This window comes from Cyprinus carpio, chromosome B19, assembly GCF_018340385.1.
Source record: "Cyprinus carpio isolate SPL01 chromosome B19, ASM1834038v1, whole genome shotgun sequence".
In the NCBI taxonomy this organism is placed as follows: Eukaryota; Metazoa; Chordata; class Actinopteri; order Cypriniformes; family Cyprinidae; genus Cyprinus; species Cyprinus carpio.
In genome coordinates, this window is record NC_056615.1 from 8,627,518 (window position 1) to 8,644,402 (window position 16,885).

At 38.9% G+C, this 16,885-nt stretch overlaps 1 protein-coding gene across 1 annotated transcript; it reads right to left on the reverse strand.

Moving 5' to 3' along the window:
- Nucleotides 1-2,245: 2,245 nt before the first annotated feature.
- LOC109063554 (transcription factor E2F3-like) lies at nt 2,246-16,267 on the reverse strand. Its single transcript, XM_019080601.2, has 7 exons — nt 15,734-16,267; nt 13,599-13,701; nt 13,226-13,445; nt 12,936-13,103; nt 12,701-12,815; nt 4,033-4,171; nt 2,246-3,943 (listed from the first exon to the last, which is right to left on the reverse strand). The coding sequence occupies exons 1-7, from the start codon at nt 16,079-16,081 to the stop codon at nt 3,669-3,671; spliced, it is 1,368 nt and encodes a 455-aa protein (XP_018936146.1). The 5' UTR covers nt 16,082-16,267; the 3' UTR covers nt 2,246-3,668.
- Nucleotides 16,268-16,885: the final 618 nt, after the last annotated feature.

A 16,885-nucleotide genomic window follows, 5' to 3' on the forward strand; every position in this document is an offset into this window, starting at 1 on the left:
GCACAGTATATCAATAGCAGTTAGTTTCACTAGCATCCTGTCATTCAGTTGCCTTGGTATCCTTTACTACACTTCTTAGCACATACAGACAACCCATGACTGCTTTTCATGGCGTGCAAACATCTCCTCCTGAACTAGGAATATGAATACAAATCAATCTGGATAAGATCACTTACGCAGATGGATTTCAAATAGATGTATATGGTGTTTTATGATGCTTTACAGCATTACGTTATCCTTGTTTATAGTGTCCACAGACCTCTGACCACTGCTGCAAACACAGTGTGGCACAAAAAACCAAAAAGGATCCAGTTGAGCAGTCACACTCACTACTGAAACTCTGAAACAGAGAGCAGAGGGAATGAAGAGCAGCCTGCTTCTGATTGGACACATAGGATGTGGCGAATGGCAGCGTAGCGTAGTCCTCATCCAATCAGTATTCATCAAAACACGCCATGTGCTTTTATGAATGAGGAGAAGCGTATGCTGTGCATGTGCGCACGTGTACGTTCCAGCTTTACTGTAGCACTAATACACGTTTAGTGGAATGAATGACATGCTCCAGAACATAAAACAATCGTTTGTGGCAGTTCAACCGGGTGTTGTGGCTGTATGAGCACTTGGGCTAAAATAAAGGGTGCTTTTGCAACTGTCTGGCTTGAAATTTCCCACCGGAGTCTGTGCGGACAACAGCAGCAGCTGAATGAAGCATTAATCAAGGGCACACAAATATCAGTTTTCACATTACCAATGAGAACAGCTGCAGCCATTTGTTTTAACTGCTGGATGGATGCTATAATTTGAATAACTGATCAAATCTGTGACTTTCCATGAACCTAGTGTCTGGCAAGCAAAACTGGGGAATTAGGTTAAGTGTGTCTGGGCCCTCTTTGGTGTCTCAACAGTGGCCCCTACAGGCGGATTAGAGGGGCGCCACTCAAAACAAATTACATCATAGATTGCCTGCCCCATTCACTTGCTGCTTCTTGCAGACAAAGAGCAGACAGACTTAAAGCTGAGACACATTAGTCTAAACGTGGTGAGATAAGGGGCGTCTGTAGAAGAACGTGTCCGTCTGTTCCTTCTGATGATGCTGGCTGTGCTGATGAACATGGGGCACACAAAAATAATATGAAATTAAACATTTCGTCACCAGGGCTGAAATGATGTGAAATGTCTTTAAAAGGTTTTGAAATGATGATAATGCATTTCATTTGGCAAAAAAGCACTAGAAGAAGCCATGTAAAGTAAATATGCAAGTCATAAAAGTATATATTCTCATTGGGTTTCGAAAGCAGTTTAAGATCCACATTAAATGGCAATGCATTGATTATGAGTGGAATATTGTCAAGATCATTCTTTCAAATGAAGAACCTGCCATCTAATGGCAAGTGAGGGGGAAGACAGGCATCACAGGATGCAACACATTAATACAGAATTAAAAATATATATTACTGCTTATTTAGTCATTTAGAATATATTCACTACTAGTAAATTAGTGGTAAATATATTCTAATTAGAGAGAAAAACAAACCACTGATCAAAACGTAAATAAAAAAAATTTGACAGCACACTAGAGGATCATTAAGCTAAAAAAATAAAAAATAAAAATAAGTTCATCCAACCTTCCATTCATTATTTATTCTAATAGTTAATATTTTATTTGAACTGAAAATTTAGAAATTCCCCAGTGATTCTGCTTACTCCTAATATGGGTCACTATTTTTTCCCCCTCATGGCAGACATTTTCTTTTCATTTCAGTTAATACCAAACACCCTGACCTGACAAAATCATTTTGAATTTGATTCATAAGTCTAATTTCTTGTTAATATCATAATTAAAGTGGCACAGTATACGCTAATGGCGAAACTGGTCAAACTACACGCAACATCATCTTGTTCATTTTATTTTGTAACACTGAGGATTTGAGAAATTTCTCTCAAGAACCAATAAGGATGAACATATATAACCATCTCCTCAGAATGAACAAATTCTGAATGATTGATGTTTAGCACCAACTCAGGACATGACCACAGCATTTACATAGAACTGTACACACACACACACACACACACACACACGCGCATTACACACAAAATCAGCAGGGCAGAACATGCAGAAATTCATAACTTTATTAAAAACAATTTGCAAACAATTGATGCGCAGTTTACAATCCACATATAAAACTTCACATATTCACACACATTGGCACACAAAACTGCCTCTTAATTGTTTAAAAAAAAAAAAAAAAAAAAAAAAAAAAAAACTACATGAGTAAATCAAACTGCACAGTAGAATAGAATACATACTGGTGATTAACCATAACATTTTCTATGCAATACAGCTGCATACATGACCAACACCCTCATTCCAATGCAGAATCAAGAGAACTAGTGAGCATTACACTAATTCAAAATTATGTACCATAATTTACTTTAACCACAGCAAAAACTGCAATAAGTTACTTCACAATTGAAGTATTAAACGATTGAACTCTCCTAAAATGGTTACAGAAAATACAACTAAAGTAACAGATCGGCAGTCTCATTTGCAGGAATAAGGATTGAAAAAGAATTAGAACAGTGACCTGTTTATAAGCATGTAATGAGGCTTTTCCAGAAGATGTGAAAAAATAATAATAATAATAATAATTAAAAAAAAAGTTAATTTAATGGAATGGACAAAAAAGGAGGAGAAATAATGCTGGGGAATTAAAGCTACAAAAAATAAAGCTACTGAAAAACCTACAATTCTCCGTGGGACACTAAATTTTTCATAATCATGTGGCGATTTACGCCACAGATGTCCATGATGGCTTCGTAAGACTTCAGTCTTCAGTGCAATACAGATACTGAAATACATTCAACATTAAGGGGGACTAGACTTTGGAGACATATCCAAAGTACGCTTTCCAACCTAAATTTGAAAAAACAAAAAAAAAAATATTAGCCAAAACTGTAGTTCCAGAACTGGCAGAATCATTACATTGTTTACACAATGAATCACACCGAAATGCATCAACATTTCTTTGCACCAAATCATTTGGTAACAAAAGGGATAAGACACTGTAGCTCAGAAAAAAAAAAAAAAACCTTTGATTTTACCCAGAGATCACCACACAAAGCACTCGCTCCTTGATCTGTGCCCTGAGATGCTGAACACTGGCAAAAAGCAGACTAAATGAAGGAGCACCAAATAGACTTTGGATCATTCAATAAAGAAAGAACTCGCTGATCTTCTTTGATACATAGCTAGCCTATGATGCGGAGATTCTCAAATGGACAGACGTCCACAGATTGTGAGTAGAGAAATACTCCATTTTGAAGAAATTGTGAGCTTTCTGCGTTATTTGTAGAGGTGCCGTCAGGAAAACCAATATGACAAAGTTCACAGACAAATCACACAGCTCATGCAATTCACACTAAAAATAACTTTAAAAGGACATATTTTAGGATACAGAAACTCATCTATACAGTATCAGACAACAAAAACTTTGGATCCCGTAGCAGTAAGATCCATGCGTAAACGGTCAATGTCAAATGCGACAAGGATAATTCTAAAATTCATGAAGTTCAATCTGTAGTTCATCCTCAGAGTTATGCCCAACAATCTCGCCGATCCAGATTTCATTCACGAACTAAGCAGCACCATCAACTAACTTGATCGCTCATATCCTGAGCAGGTCATCCAGTGCTAGCGTGTCCAGGTCACAGGAGTCAAACAGATCACTTATGCCCTGCTCATCACTCAATCCCAGCATGTATTCATCGCTGAGAAGAGCAGGAGACAGCGGCACGAAGGGGATGGACTCCTCCGGCTGCTGGAGAATGGAAGACAAGGAGGAACTGAGGGGTGACATGGGGGCACTTTCAGTCAGGGGCCCATAACCATTAGAGCTGCCGTTCATCTTCACACCATCAGCCATTCCATCTGTAGCGGCTTCTGAAATAGAGAACAGGGGAAAAAAAAAAAAACTTGAAGGATGAACTCAATTGGAAGAACTAAGGTTTTGTTGCTATAGAAGTTCTTGCCTTGGGAGACTTTGAGAAAGGCAGGGTGATTTCCATTCACATCAAGGCCGTTTTGTAGCAGGCTCCCAGAGTCACCACCATCCGTACAGAGAAAAACATCAATGGGACCCTTGGAGCTACTCAGGTGGACCTGTAAACTCTGAATGGACATTAAAAAGGAGTTTAAGTATATGGAACAAATGCAAATCACTTTCACTTAAATGAGCTGCCTCTGCTAGATCCAAAGTAACCATTAGACCCTGTTTACACCAAGCGTATTGAGAAGCATTTTGGTGGACCCGAGCATAAGTAGACAAGTGAGACATTCCCACTTTTGGCCTCGTCTGTCCACTTTCAGTCACTTCTGTCTTGATTTTTTTTTAGGGTAGGGTCATGCGCATTTTACTTTCACTTTCAAATTAGCAGCAATTCAGCGTAAAGCAATTGTTCTTTTTCAGTTCATTTGAGTTATCCCTCTTTTCTTTGCTTTCCTTCGCTTTTAAACCGCTTAAAGGAAATTGTGCGCATTTTACATTCACTTTCAAATTAGCAGCAATTCGGCGTCAATTGCTTGAATGCAATTCAACATACCAATGGTCAGCTGTCAGTGAGCATTTGGCGGACTAGTTTTTTTGGTGTGTTCCACATGTAGGCATGTTGAATCAGTGCAGGGGCCATCAGTGAGTGTAACAACTTTGATTGGATGTTGAGTTTAGTGAACAAGTCCATACACAAATTAAATCAAAAGTGATCCAAACAAGCATTGTTTGTCATGTCAGCAATGAGTCAACTTTTTTATTGTGTTAAATTTACTGGTTGAACATGACAACACAAATCTAAACTACATGGTTTTTATAAATGAATGAGTCAAATTAAGAGGGTTTTTTAACCTGTCAAAATGGCTCTTGAATGAGTTTGACTCATGCCGCAAATGGTTCACTCACTCAGTGAATCAGTTTTTAGAGTGGTTATTGAGTTAACATCTATTTCACTCAACAGCAAGTCATTTCAGCCATATCCAACTCAATAAGCAGAGAGCTGTTAAGGCTCCCCATATACTCTTGCCTGACATCGCATTGTTAGGATTTTATTGATACTCATTAATATTATTGTCCAAAATTTGGTTCAAATGCAGCTTTATCTCCCTACATGAAAAAATTAACCACCATTCAAAACAGGCTTTTTAAAGGTCTAATGCATAAATCCAATATACTGACACCTAAATTTTTCCCAATTGTGACACTGACTTGCCAACTGTATTTACAAGAATACTCAACAAGGTGGGCATTTTGACATACTTTTGTATATTTGACCAATCAGGAAAAATCATCATCCCCATCACTCCAGCTCATTTAGAATTTTTTTATTTTTTGTGTCTGACCGCAATGGACTGTTATCGAAAAACCAATCCTGCTACACGTCAAAGAGCCTCAAGCACATCCACCTATTACATAATCATCATGGACCAATAACAGCTTGAAGTTGTTTAACAGGCACAGTGAAGCCTTCTGGAAAATTTGCGTGAAGGACAAAATTGAAACACCTTGGTTTCAGACAGATTTTGTTTGAATTGACATCATGCTCATGTATTGTACAATTTCACTTCAAGTATTTTTGCTTTCTAGTAACAAAAACAGTAGAACAGGTGCTAGCAAGACCAAGGTTGTGGGTTCAATTCCGAGGTAAAGATAGAACTGATATAAATGTAAATGTGTACCTTGAATGCAATTTAAAGGAATAGTGTCTAACAGATGCATAAATGTAAAAGAAAGAATGTTGGGGACTTTATGGTGCCGTACTTAAGAGAAAGTTCACCGAAATATGAAAAATTACCTGACGATTTACTCACCCTCAAGCCACCCTAGATGCATGTCATATGACTTTCCACTAACTATCATATGTGTGTGTTCCAGCAGATGATTAGGACGAAGGTGTAGCATGTGTTCCGGTGAGAATATTCTAGTCTCCTAAAAGCCGATTTTTGTTTACAGCAAAAGGAAAACCAGACTCCTCTTGGCTTATATCAAAATCCAGAAATTTTTCTTTACAAATCACCATTTTATACTTCTAATACATTATTTGTGTTTTGTTTTGATCTCCACTGCACTTCTGCGTTCGTCACTTCCCACTGGAGCTTACACTATGTTCTCGGCTGGAACACCACTCTCTCAAATTTTCCTGATTTTATCAATTAATTTGAATTTGTTTTGCCATGATTTTATTTTTTAGAAATCAAGGAATCGCGATTTTGAATAGAAATATTACCAAATGTTAGAATTAGTAGGGCTGGGTACCAAACTTCGATGCCTTTATGGTATCGAACGAAAAACTTCGATACTATGAGTATCGAAAAATTATTTATCTTTCGGTGCCAAATTTCGGTTCCAAAAGCCAAGCGGCGTTTTTTTTTTTTTTTTTTTTTGCCAAGCGGCTGTGTCTTGTGTGAGCTTGTAGCATACGTGCATGTAAGGACCTAAATTCACCGTGATTGGCTGTCCACCACCACGTAACCACAAAAAACAATTAAAATACTCTCATACAAAAAAAACAACTTTATACAATGTTCACAAAAAACCAAACCGTTTAAAAAAGCCAAAGAGGCCTAAAGTGTGGCTACACTTTCTAAAAGTGGATGCCGAGTCAGCAAAGTGCAACATTTGCGATAAGAGTATTGCAACCAAAGCCGGCAATACCACCAATTTAATGAAGCATTTGACCATGCACGGGATCAATATGAAGGCAGAAAGTTGCACGGTATTCGACTGTAAAAAGATGGAACCAGAGGAGCCTTTCACCTCATCGGAGTCAAACCTGCCCCCTTCAACATCATCTGGCATTTCTGAGATTGTAGCAGGTAAGAAAGGAAGATATTACCTTTTTAGCGAACAGAATTTAAAGTAATTGTTTACGCTAATGCGAGTGGTTTGAATGTGTGGATGCAACTCTGCGTTGCGATGTAACGTTACCTAGGCGCTAGCTATAACGTTATTCTTTGACCAGGCAACATCTTTGTTTTTCCAACGTAACGTTAGGGTTTCACATTTTAGAAATACTTGACAGATAAGTGTAATTTCACTACTTAAACCGAATGCATCCCCATGACGTTGACTACCACTTTATGTATGTTAGCTTGTGCTGCTAGTCGGTTGCTGTAGCGTTAGCGCTGTTATTTCCCCCTTCACATTAGCCTCTGCACCGGTCCACCCTGATGTTAGGAATAGGAAGACAATACCAGAAGGTGCCAATCCCTTCACACTGGCAGCAAGAGGGAAAATGTCCACGCAAAGATGAGATGAGTGCCACAGAGCAGTCACAAGGTTTATTGTTAAAGGTTTGCTACCTTTTTCGACAGTCAAGGCCCCATGGTGGAGGTGAGCAAGCTATCGATATAGAGTTTTTTTAAAAGGTAGTTTGCCAATATAGCCTCTTTTAGCCTGGATGACTGACATATTACTGTTATTGTCAGTTAAAAAAAAAAATAATAATAATATGAAACCATTATATTGTTAATGTTTTGTGCTCTAATGTCAATAAGGGAGATGATAAGCACCTTAAACCCCCAGTATCAGTCCCCCAGCAGAGACATGTTGTCAAATACACTTATTCCTGCATGGTATGCAGTAGAAAAAGGAAATCTGAAGAGAAAGTTGCAAGTTGTGGCTGATGTGGCGGTGACTGCTGATGGGTGGACCAGTGTGGCTCAAGACCACTATTTGACCGTTTCAGTCCACTATGTGAAAGAAGGTTCCATGATGGAGAATGTACTCCACACAAGGGCAGTCTACACGTCCCAGACAGGGGAAGTCATAACAGAGGAAATAGGAGAAATTCTAGATGAATTTGAAATAAAGCACAAAGTTGTAGCCATCACTGTAGACAATGCAGCAAACATGGATGTGGCAGTGAAAAAGATGAGCATAATAAAGATTGGCTGCTTTGCTCACACACTAAACATTGCTGCTAAAAAACTGTACAATGTGCCCTCCATTTCAAGATGGGCAGGAAGGATCCGTGCAATGGTTGTCTGGTTGAAGAGGTCTAGCCTGGCTAAACCTGTTTTAAAGGAAAAGCAGAAACTTCTCGGTAAGTAGAAATCAAAATACGCTAAACTTATCTTGTCTTGATTAAATTGTTTATTAAACTGTTACCCCAAATGGATAACCAGCTTGGCCCATCGGTCTCTCTCTGTAGGCCTTCCAGAACATGCAGTCATCTTGGATGTTAAGAACAGGTGGAATAGCCTTTTTCTAATGGTGGAGAGGTTCCTTGAGCAGTTCGCTGCCATCCAGGCAGCTGCCATGGACGCTCGGTTAAAGAGGTCAATGGAGAAGGACAGGTATTTGAATTGGCTTGTTCTACTATCAGTGCAGTGCTAAATATCTTTTAAGAAGTTAAATCTTAATAAAACTATGTATGTGGACATTTTCATATGTGAAGTGCTTTGAGGTCTCAGAAAAAGCGCTATATAAATTTAACAAATTATTATTATTATTATTATTTTCAGACTGGAGCGAGTTACTGATGATGACTTCAGAAAAGCAGAGGAGTTTATTAAAGCCATGAAGCTACTGTATACTTCAACACTTTGCATGTCCGCTGAAAGGATTCCAACATTGGGTCAGATTCTGCCCATCTTGGGGAAACTTGTGAACCACTTCACTATAAGTATAGAGAATATGTATGTTTGAGTCTGGCTACCCAATAATGTTGCCATTTTTATTTATTTATTTATTTATTTTTCTGTTTGTAGAAGCAGGCAAAGCTTTCTGCCCTTGAGATTTTTGCAGAGGAAGACATGGCGATAGAACTAACAGCCAACAGCATGACCAGCACCTCAGAGAAGATTCAGGAGGAGATATAGCTCTACAAAGGTTTGCCGTGTACACTCTCTACAGTGAATCCAGCGACTTGGTGTTGTGGTGTATTAAGGAAACAACACAAATCCAATCCAACCCAGCTTGGCAACCAAGGTACCTCACCTCACAGTAAACCACAAATCCACCAAATCAGAGCGTACATTTTCTACGGCTGGGGACACCATTAGCCAGGAGCGGGCCTGTCTGTTGCCAGAAAAAGCCGACATGTTGATCTTTCTGAAGAAAAACTGCTGAGCGGTTACCCACAAACAAAAAAAGATTTTTCAACATAAAGGTTTTTTTTACATTCCTTTGCATTTTAGTTGGTTCAATATTAGCCTGTACACAATATCATTTGCTTATTTATTTATAATATGTTCATGTTGTGGCAAAAAGGTTTCTCTTTTTTTTGTTAATTTTGGCCAAGTTAATATTGATACCAATCCTGAGTGTCTGCTGGCGCACCCCTATCCAAAAAGCACATCCAGGAAGTGTTAAAAGAAATCCTTTAATGTAAAGTGAAAAAAGAATATAACATGGTAAAAATAAAAGTTTTGTGTTTAATGTATTTGTGTTGATGTTGAAATAGATTTTAAAACATATGGTATCGAAAAAAGTATCGTTAGGAACTGGTATCGAAACTGAGGTATCGAAATTGGCACCAGATCTAAAGATTTTGAACAATACCCAGCCCTAAGAATTAGACACTTTGACAATATGCCAGTGATAACAGTAAAGAGAAAAGAACGATCCAACCACATGTCAGTGCACGTGATTAACCGCTCAAGTGTGACGTGCTCTGTGAAGGACCATAAATATAGCGCTAGGCGTCATTCACACAGAATGCGCTTTTGTGTTGACAATGATGTGACGTGGGCAGTGGAATAGGTAAAACATGCAAGATGGGAGTGAACTTATTAACTTGAGCGCAGTGTTTTTAGAATGGCGTTTCATGCATGAGACACTGCAAGAAATGCGAGTGCAACAGTCAAACACTTACATGTTTATACAGAAAAAACAATGGAAAAGCAGCGCAATCAAATAAAAAAAAAACCTGGAAAGAACTACTACTGTATGTCTCATATTTCATGTTTGCAACATGGTGACAGGCTGAAAGCTGCTGAAATTTAAAAAAAAACATTTAAAACATCAAGTCTACTGGTGTTATACCTTCAGTCATTTTAAATTTGAATTACCTTGACTTTTGAGATTTTCTAAAATAGATTTTCTTTAACTTATTTCTTAACACAAAAAACGTAACTAAGGCAAGTTTAGTAAAATTAAGTAGTTTTTCTATAAAAAGATATTTAACAAAAACGGTTTCTTAAACATTTACATCATTTTGACAATGTGTGCTGTACTTGGAATAGAATTTTCTTTAACTAGAGGGGTTAATAAATAAAAAGTAACTTTAAAAATTTAATAGTACAAATTTAAAAATGGACAAAATAAATAAATAAAAAAAAATAAAAAAAAATCGGTCAAACATTCTGGAAATTTTTTTTTTGCAAAATCGCCCAGTCTGTATGTACGAAAGTGAGCTGTGTGGAGCACTTTTTGTGGTGGATGGATGCACTTTATTGGACTTCAAAATCTCAACAGCCATTCACTGCCATTATAAAGAGCCAGGGTTGCGTTTCCAAAAAGCATTGTAAGCCTATGTTGATCGTAGCTCCATTGGTTTCAATGGGTCTACGATGTACTTAAGCTTACAATAAATTTACATAAAGGCTGCAGTTAAAAACAGTCATTTTATTATAACATATAAAATGGTTACCAACAAGGCTTTTGAGTAGTTGTTTAACATTACTAATGTTACCAACAAGGCTTTTGAGTAGTTGTCTAATATTACTAATGTAACATAACGCAAAATACAGTTAAGATTATAAAAAGCATAGAAAATAGTCCTCAACTTGTTTCATTCTTGATGTGAAATGTGTTAAAGGGGTGACTGACTGCTTTTTTTCTAGGCTTGATTGTGTTTATGAGGTGCTGTTTAACATGGGTTAATGCTTTGTTTATAAAAAAAAAAACGCATTTTCTCAATTTACCTTTATTCTACATCGCTCTGTCCCTTCTACTTTGAACGCAGTCTTACATAGCCAGACCCGCCAACTATAAATACCCAACATACCATGGCAGCTTTCTTTGGCCAAGGCCCGCCCATGATTCTGTTCCACGATCTTTAAATATTTTACATACTTTTGAGATTCTAGTGTTTAGTTGATCCTGATAAGCACTCATCGTCACGGTTGTAAACACGACGGCATTCTTCTTTCCTGAGGGGGTTGGCAGCACGGCATCTTTGTTTCCAGCCAGAACCTTAAAGAACGCTACACACACGCCGGGCGTGACGTTTAAGTCTGAGACTACTTTAAACGCTCCTATCAATTCCTAGTTTTATGAAGCCCCTCCCTCAGAAATACACAATGGGCTCAGACTGGTCCGCTGGTCCAGTGTTGTGATTTGCGCCTAGAGTCACGTCTAAACATCACGCCCCTCTCCTCAGCAGTATCTGCTCTAGTTGTATCGTAAACAATGACATTGTCAATATTGCTTATCAATTTGAGCCCGATTGAGACAGAGGATATTAGTGAAGAGAATCGCACAGGACCTGTGCAATCACGGCTCTTAATGGTAAGCTTTGTTGTTGGCTCATACTTTTAGATACGCTTAAAGCAGTAATACAGCATGCCAACCGCTCGCGTGTCCATGTAAAACACTTCTCATAGCTATGTGAATAATATCTGTCTGTTTATACACCGTGTATAACACAGTTTTGTTGGAGCTGACCAGCTGACGATCTGAATGAGAGAGAGAGAGAGAGAGAGAGAGAGAGAGATGCAAAGCAGGGTGATGCGAGGAACAGTATTAAGAAACGCTGTTTTAGAGCATTGATTTTGAAACTTGTGAATCCATTAGAATTGTTAGAAGACAGAATCGCAATTCATGTATAAGTAGACCTTTTTGTGCACCCCTAGTTTTAATGGCATGGCAACAACTCTTCCTCTTCTCTAAAGCAGCACAACATGGCCTCACCCTCTTTAGCCCCTTTCACACTGCGATTCCGGAAAATACACGGGTAATGTGTCCCGGCAATTGTTCCTGGGTCACTAGACTTTGCCCCTTTCACACTGCCAGTGATCTCCCAGAATGTGCATGCGTTCACACACAACCCGTAAAGTTCCCGTAATGACACGTGACATCAGGGTGTGACTTGTAATGTACGAGTCGAAAATGCTAGGCACGTTAACTTTCACTTAAGCTGGTGAACGATCTCAGCTTCATCGCGGAAAGTGAGGAACTAACTGATCTCTGCTTCGTTACAGTTTGCACATATTTGTTTCGCCGCGAACGTTGATCTGCCTTCAAAACACACTAAAAGAGTCGCGCGATAACGTGCATCATCACTACGACACACCCTTTACGGCATTGGTTCTGGCTTTTGTTCACACAGCGCTCGTTCCGGGACTGAACCCGGCAATATTACTAGGTCCCCAACTCGGGACGTGTTTGCGTTCACACAGAAGGTGACCCGGCAATATTCCGGCTGGTCCAACGTGCAATGTGAAAGGGGCTTTTGTTGCATGTTCCCAGGGGAGGGGTTTATCTGGGTTTATGTCATGTCACAAACCCAGGAAGTAACTTCTTGTAGTTCCTATGATCCGCTTTTATAGCCATTAAAACACCAGAATTTTAATAGACGATATCTCCGTTTTCATTGAACGTTCAGCATCGTAACTTTACAGCATCATTACACACTAACATTAAAAAAAGTGAAATCACAATCAACCACCCCTTTTATATGCATAAACAATCTTAAAATACTTTACCTCCTTTGGGTCAGGCACCTCCAACTTGGTTTCAGATGGAGCTTTAACCGCTATGACGGTTTGGTCTTTTAGGCTCTTTATTCTTTGGATGTCCTGATAGGTCACATAGGCATATGTGAGAAAGGTTAAGGACAAAAGAGGGAATTACTTTCATTCCTTCCAGTACTCTCGTTTTCTGATCTTCAGTGGCCATTACACACTTGAGAAAGTACAGATGAGAGCTAATAAAGGATATTTCTGACTGTGTATCTCCTCAGTCATCTGTTGGACGTTACGTGTGCAGGTCTGAATGAGCTCGTCCAGGCGTCTCTCCTCCTGAGTGAGCGCCAGCATCTCTCTGGCCAGGCTGTGACTCTGCACAGCTGGAGATGGAAGCCCACCCTCAGATGGCAAGCTGGAGCCCCTGCAAACAGCAATGAACAAGCCAACTCTTAAAACTCTTTACATCTAAACTAGGAACTCAAATATACTAAACGTCCAAAATAATCAGCATTGCTTAACGCAAACCACTCTTAAGTAACTCACAGCCATTGTATGTTGTTCTTTGACTTCTTCTTGATGAGGCGCACCCCCTCCAGCACGTTGGTGATGTCATACAGACGTCTCTTCTGGACGTTGAGCACAATGGCGGCTTTATTGAGGTCCAGCACTCCATCGGAGGACTGCGCAAGCAGTTGACAGAACTTTTTAGTCAAGAATCCCAAGGATGTGTCGTATCGGGTCTTCTCCGGTGGGGTTTTGGGAGCTGAAATGTAAGAAGTCATTCAATCATTCATAACTCTGCAGCAGAATGAAGGAGGGCTGGTTGGTGATGTAATTATATGGTTTAACTTAATATTAGGTGGCTCTACACGCATCACATCAGCAAAACCATGGAACGACAAAATGAACTTTATACCTTTGGGGACCTTCAGTTTAAGAGCTCCTTTGCGACTCCGAAGGGTTTTAGCTGGCTCGCTGTATTGGTGGTCTGTGATATCTAGCTCAAGTCTCCTTTTAGCCTGTTTCAAGAAAATAAAATATGAAAGTTGACCCAGTCTTTTAGGGTTACTAGATTCCATATACAGTATAAGCACTACACAACTGAAATGCACAGAAAAGCTAAAAAATCCCATTTTATGCAATATTTAGCTAGTCAATGCCCTCATTTTAAGAACAGAACACGTGCATTATTCATAGAAATTGTCTGAGTGGATTGAACCCAACACTTACGTTATTTGGAAAAGTTTGCAAAATGATTGGGTAATAAATCACAAAATCTGCCAATATATTGTCTGTGTCTATTAAAAAGTACATTTATCAAGAGTAACACCTTGTAAGTGCCTAAAAGTGATTTTTTTGCAAACCATTCAGGATTCATCTCACACAAAAAGCAGCAGATATTAGTTTTACCAAATAATACAACACTTAAGTCAACAGCCTTGGAGCAGGGGAAGCAAAATGGCTGTCCTCTATTACCAAAGCCTTAAACTCAGTGACCACTGAGAAACTTAAAGTACCACTGACCCCGAGATAATTATAGATGCAGTCGAGATCTATTTTTTGCGTTTTGCACGTTGCAAAAACGCTGCTGTCATCATAATGTGTTATATAGGAAACAGAGTTTGATGTCATAGGAAGTGCCCTTTTAAAGTGTTGCAAAAATGCATACATGCATTGCAGCTTGTGTAAATGGATAGATAAAATGCATATTTTTGTATTTGGGAAAAAAAAAAAAAAAAAAAAAAAAAAAAAAAAAACTTACTTTATAAACGTTTTATCAAAAAATCAGATTTTTATGAATTTAAGGTCCTACATGTCAAGTTACAACTTGCTATGTCTCTATACAAAAGAGAATAGATTTTTGTAAACCTTCACATTTTGCAGGGGGAATTTTTTTTAAATTTAAGATTTTTTAAACAGTCTCAAAATTAGCAATTTATTGTTTAAAGCAACATAATATTGACATTAAAATGCTCATAGTCGTATATTTAGCCTCACAGTTTTATGGTTTTGATTAATATTCACAATATAATCTGACTTAATCTTGTATGACATTATTTTGTTAGCTTTATTGTTGTTCTTTCATTCATCCCCATCTGCTTTTCTTACCCATGCTTTTTTTGTCCACTTACAATTCATTTCAGTTTTACATTTGTCGTTTTTAAATTGAAACCATCTAAATCTGAAGTAGTTATAATTGCTGCATTGTTTCACGTCATGAACCCTAAAAACAAAACAAAAGTTTGATCTTTTGATCAGCCGTTTAAGTTTGGGTAATATGCAAACCATCGACCTCACGCATGCCAAATTACTTCCTAAAGAGATGCCACTCAGGAGTTTTAGAAGTAAACAACGATAAAAACAACAGTTAGCAAAGCATTTGGCTTAGCACAGAGTCCGCGAGCTCAGAAATGACTCCATCCCCCATCCTAAGACAACAAACCAGGGCCTAGACTCCACTAATGCAAGCTTTTGCAAGTTAAGCAGACTCTTAGACTTACATTATACCATATCTAATCGATATTACACTTCATATGATCGATATCAGCGCTATATAAAGCGATTAACAGCAGCAGCCCTCGAGCTTTCGAAGAAAACTTTAAAAGGCGTGCAACTGGACAACCAACCGAGTTACAAATACTATACTACTGTTATTTTTAGTTTAAAATCAACAGTGCATTAAAGCATATTGTCTCATACAGTTACAGTCGTACTGTCTAATACAGAAAGTTAAATCGTAAAAACAGCAGGGAGTACATTGCGGAAATATGCATGTCTGTTTGTGGCAAACAGTCGTCATGCGTCATTACGCATTTCTGAGGACATTCAATAAATGTCTTAATTAGTTAAGTATCTAAAACGTGCTGATTCGTTTTGCACAATAAACCTGCCTAACGTTACTCCAGATACTGAATGCACAAAGCAGCTCCAGCAGTAGCCATGATGACAGCAGAAGTAGGCTAAGTGGACTTAGCCTAACGACTTAACATTTAACACAGGATTGAATGTGCAACACTTAACGCTAAACACAGATTTACAGCAGAGACTTACCGGGGGTCGTCCCAGTGCGGGTCGCAGTCCTGTCCCGTGTGTCGCTCCTTGTAGAGGAGTGGTGTACAAACTGTCAGCAGAAGCCTCGGGCACACAGACATTATTAGTGGACGGCGGTGTGGTTATTTGTATTCGGGCTGCACTGGAATAAGCTGCACACCGTCGATCGGAAACCGCGCTAAAAACACCGTGTTGTTCACCTCTAACAACCCCTGTTAACATGACTTGTCCCGGGACCGAGGAACCCCCCTTTCTCATGATCCTCAGAGGCGCAGGTTCCCTTTGTCCCACTTGTGCTTTGAGGCTCGTTTTCTCTTTAAACCGAGCGAGTGGATATAAAATAATCATAAATGACGAAAGCGCACAGTGTTAGGAACGCATAGCTGTAATGTGAGTGAAACTGCTAAAGCCTAAGACACCCGATGTAAGCGATTAAAATGCGATGCGAACTCCCTCTCGCTAGAGCGAAAAATGGCTCCAGGAAGCGGACAATGAAGTAGGGGATGAGGTTTACGCGCGAAAGGTCCTCCCGCGAAACTCAGATTTCCCGGGAAATATTTGAAATGGATTTGCATACGCGAAATCATTCGCCAGCACCGTTCTGGTTTCCGCCCTCGAGTGCTGACGTGTAGGTCACTGTGTAGCGGAGCCAATGAAAACGCACGATGGCGGATTTTTTTAATGCACCGGTTTGTCCTCTAGAGGGCGTTAGATATCCGACACATTCTTAGTGCACTACACAGTTTTTATATTCATAACACAAGCATTACTTGGCTCTTTAGATAGATTTTCTAGATTTTGTTGTTGTTTTGTAACAGGATGTGTGTTATTTTGCTATGTCGTCACATGCACTGCTCATTAAATTTGAATGATTGTAGAATAATGTAAAATCATTAAAAAAAAAATTTGTATTGATCATTTGGTAATAAAAACCGATATTTTTATTTAATAAATAAGAAGAGTTTGTCCGTGTCACTTGAATGGTTGTCCACCCAGTCGTTTTGGGGAGTCCTCTCCTTTAAGAAAAGGCCATCCCCTTTAGTGACATCAGAACAGGTTTTTTGTTTCTTCAGTGGCGGGAATTTCAACGACTGAAGTTGGTGACGTTTCAATTGACAAGTTTTCTTCGTCTGAGTTTGCTTACTTGCTTTG

Excerpts from the sequence above, each read along its gene's own strand:
- LOC109063554 (XM_019080601.2), bottom strand. The coding sequence starts at position 16,081 with ATGATTATTTTATATCCACTCGCTCGGTTTAAAGAGAAAACGAGCCTC. Across the intron at positions 13,446-13,598 it reads TAAACTGAAGGTCCCCAAAG|CTCCCAAAACCCCACCGGAG; the intron begins GTATAAAGTTCA and ends CTTACATTTCAG. Across the intron at positions 13,104-13,225 it reads AAGAACAACATACAATGGCT|GGGCTCCAGCTTGCCATCTG; the intron begins GTGAGTTACTTA and ends TGCTGTTTGCAG.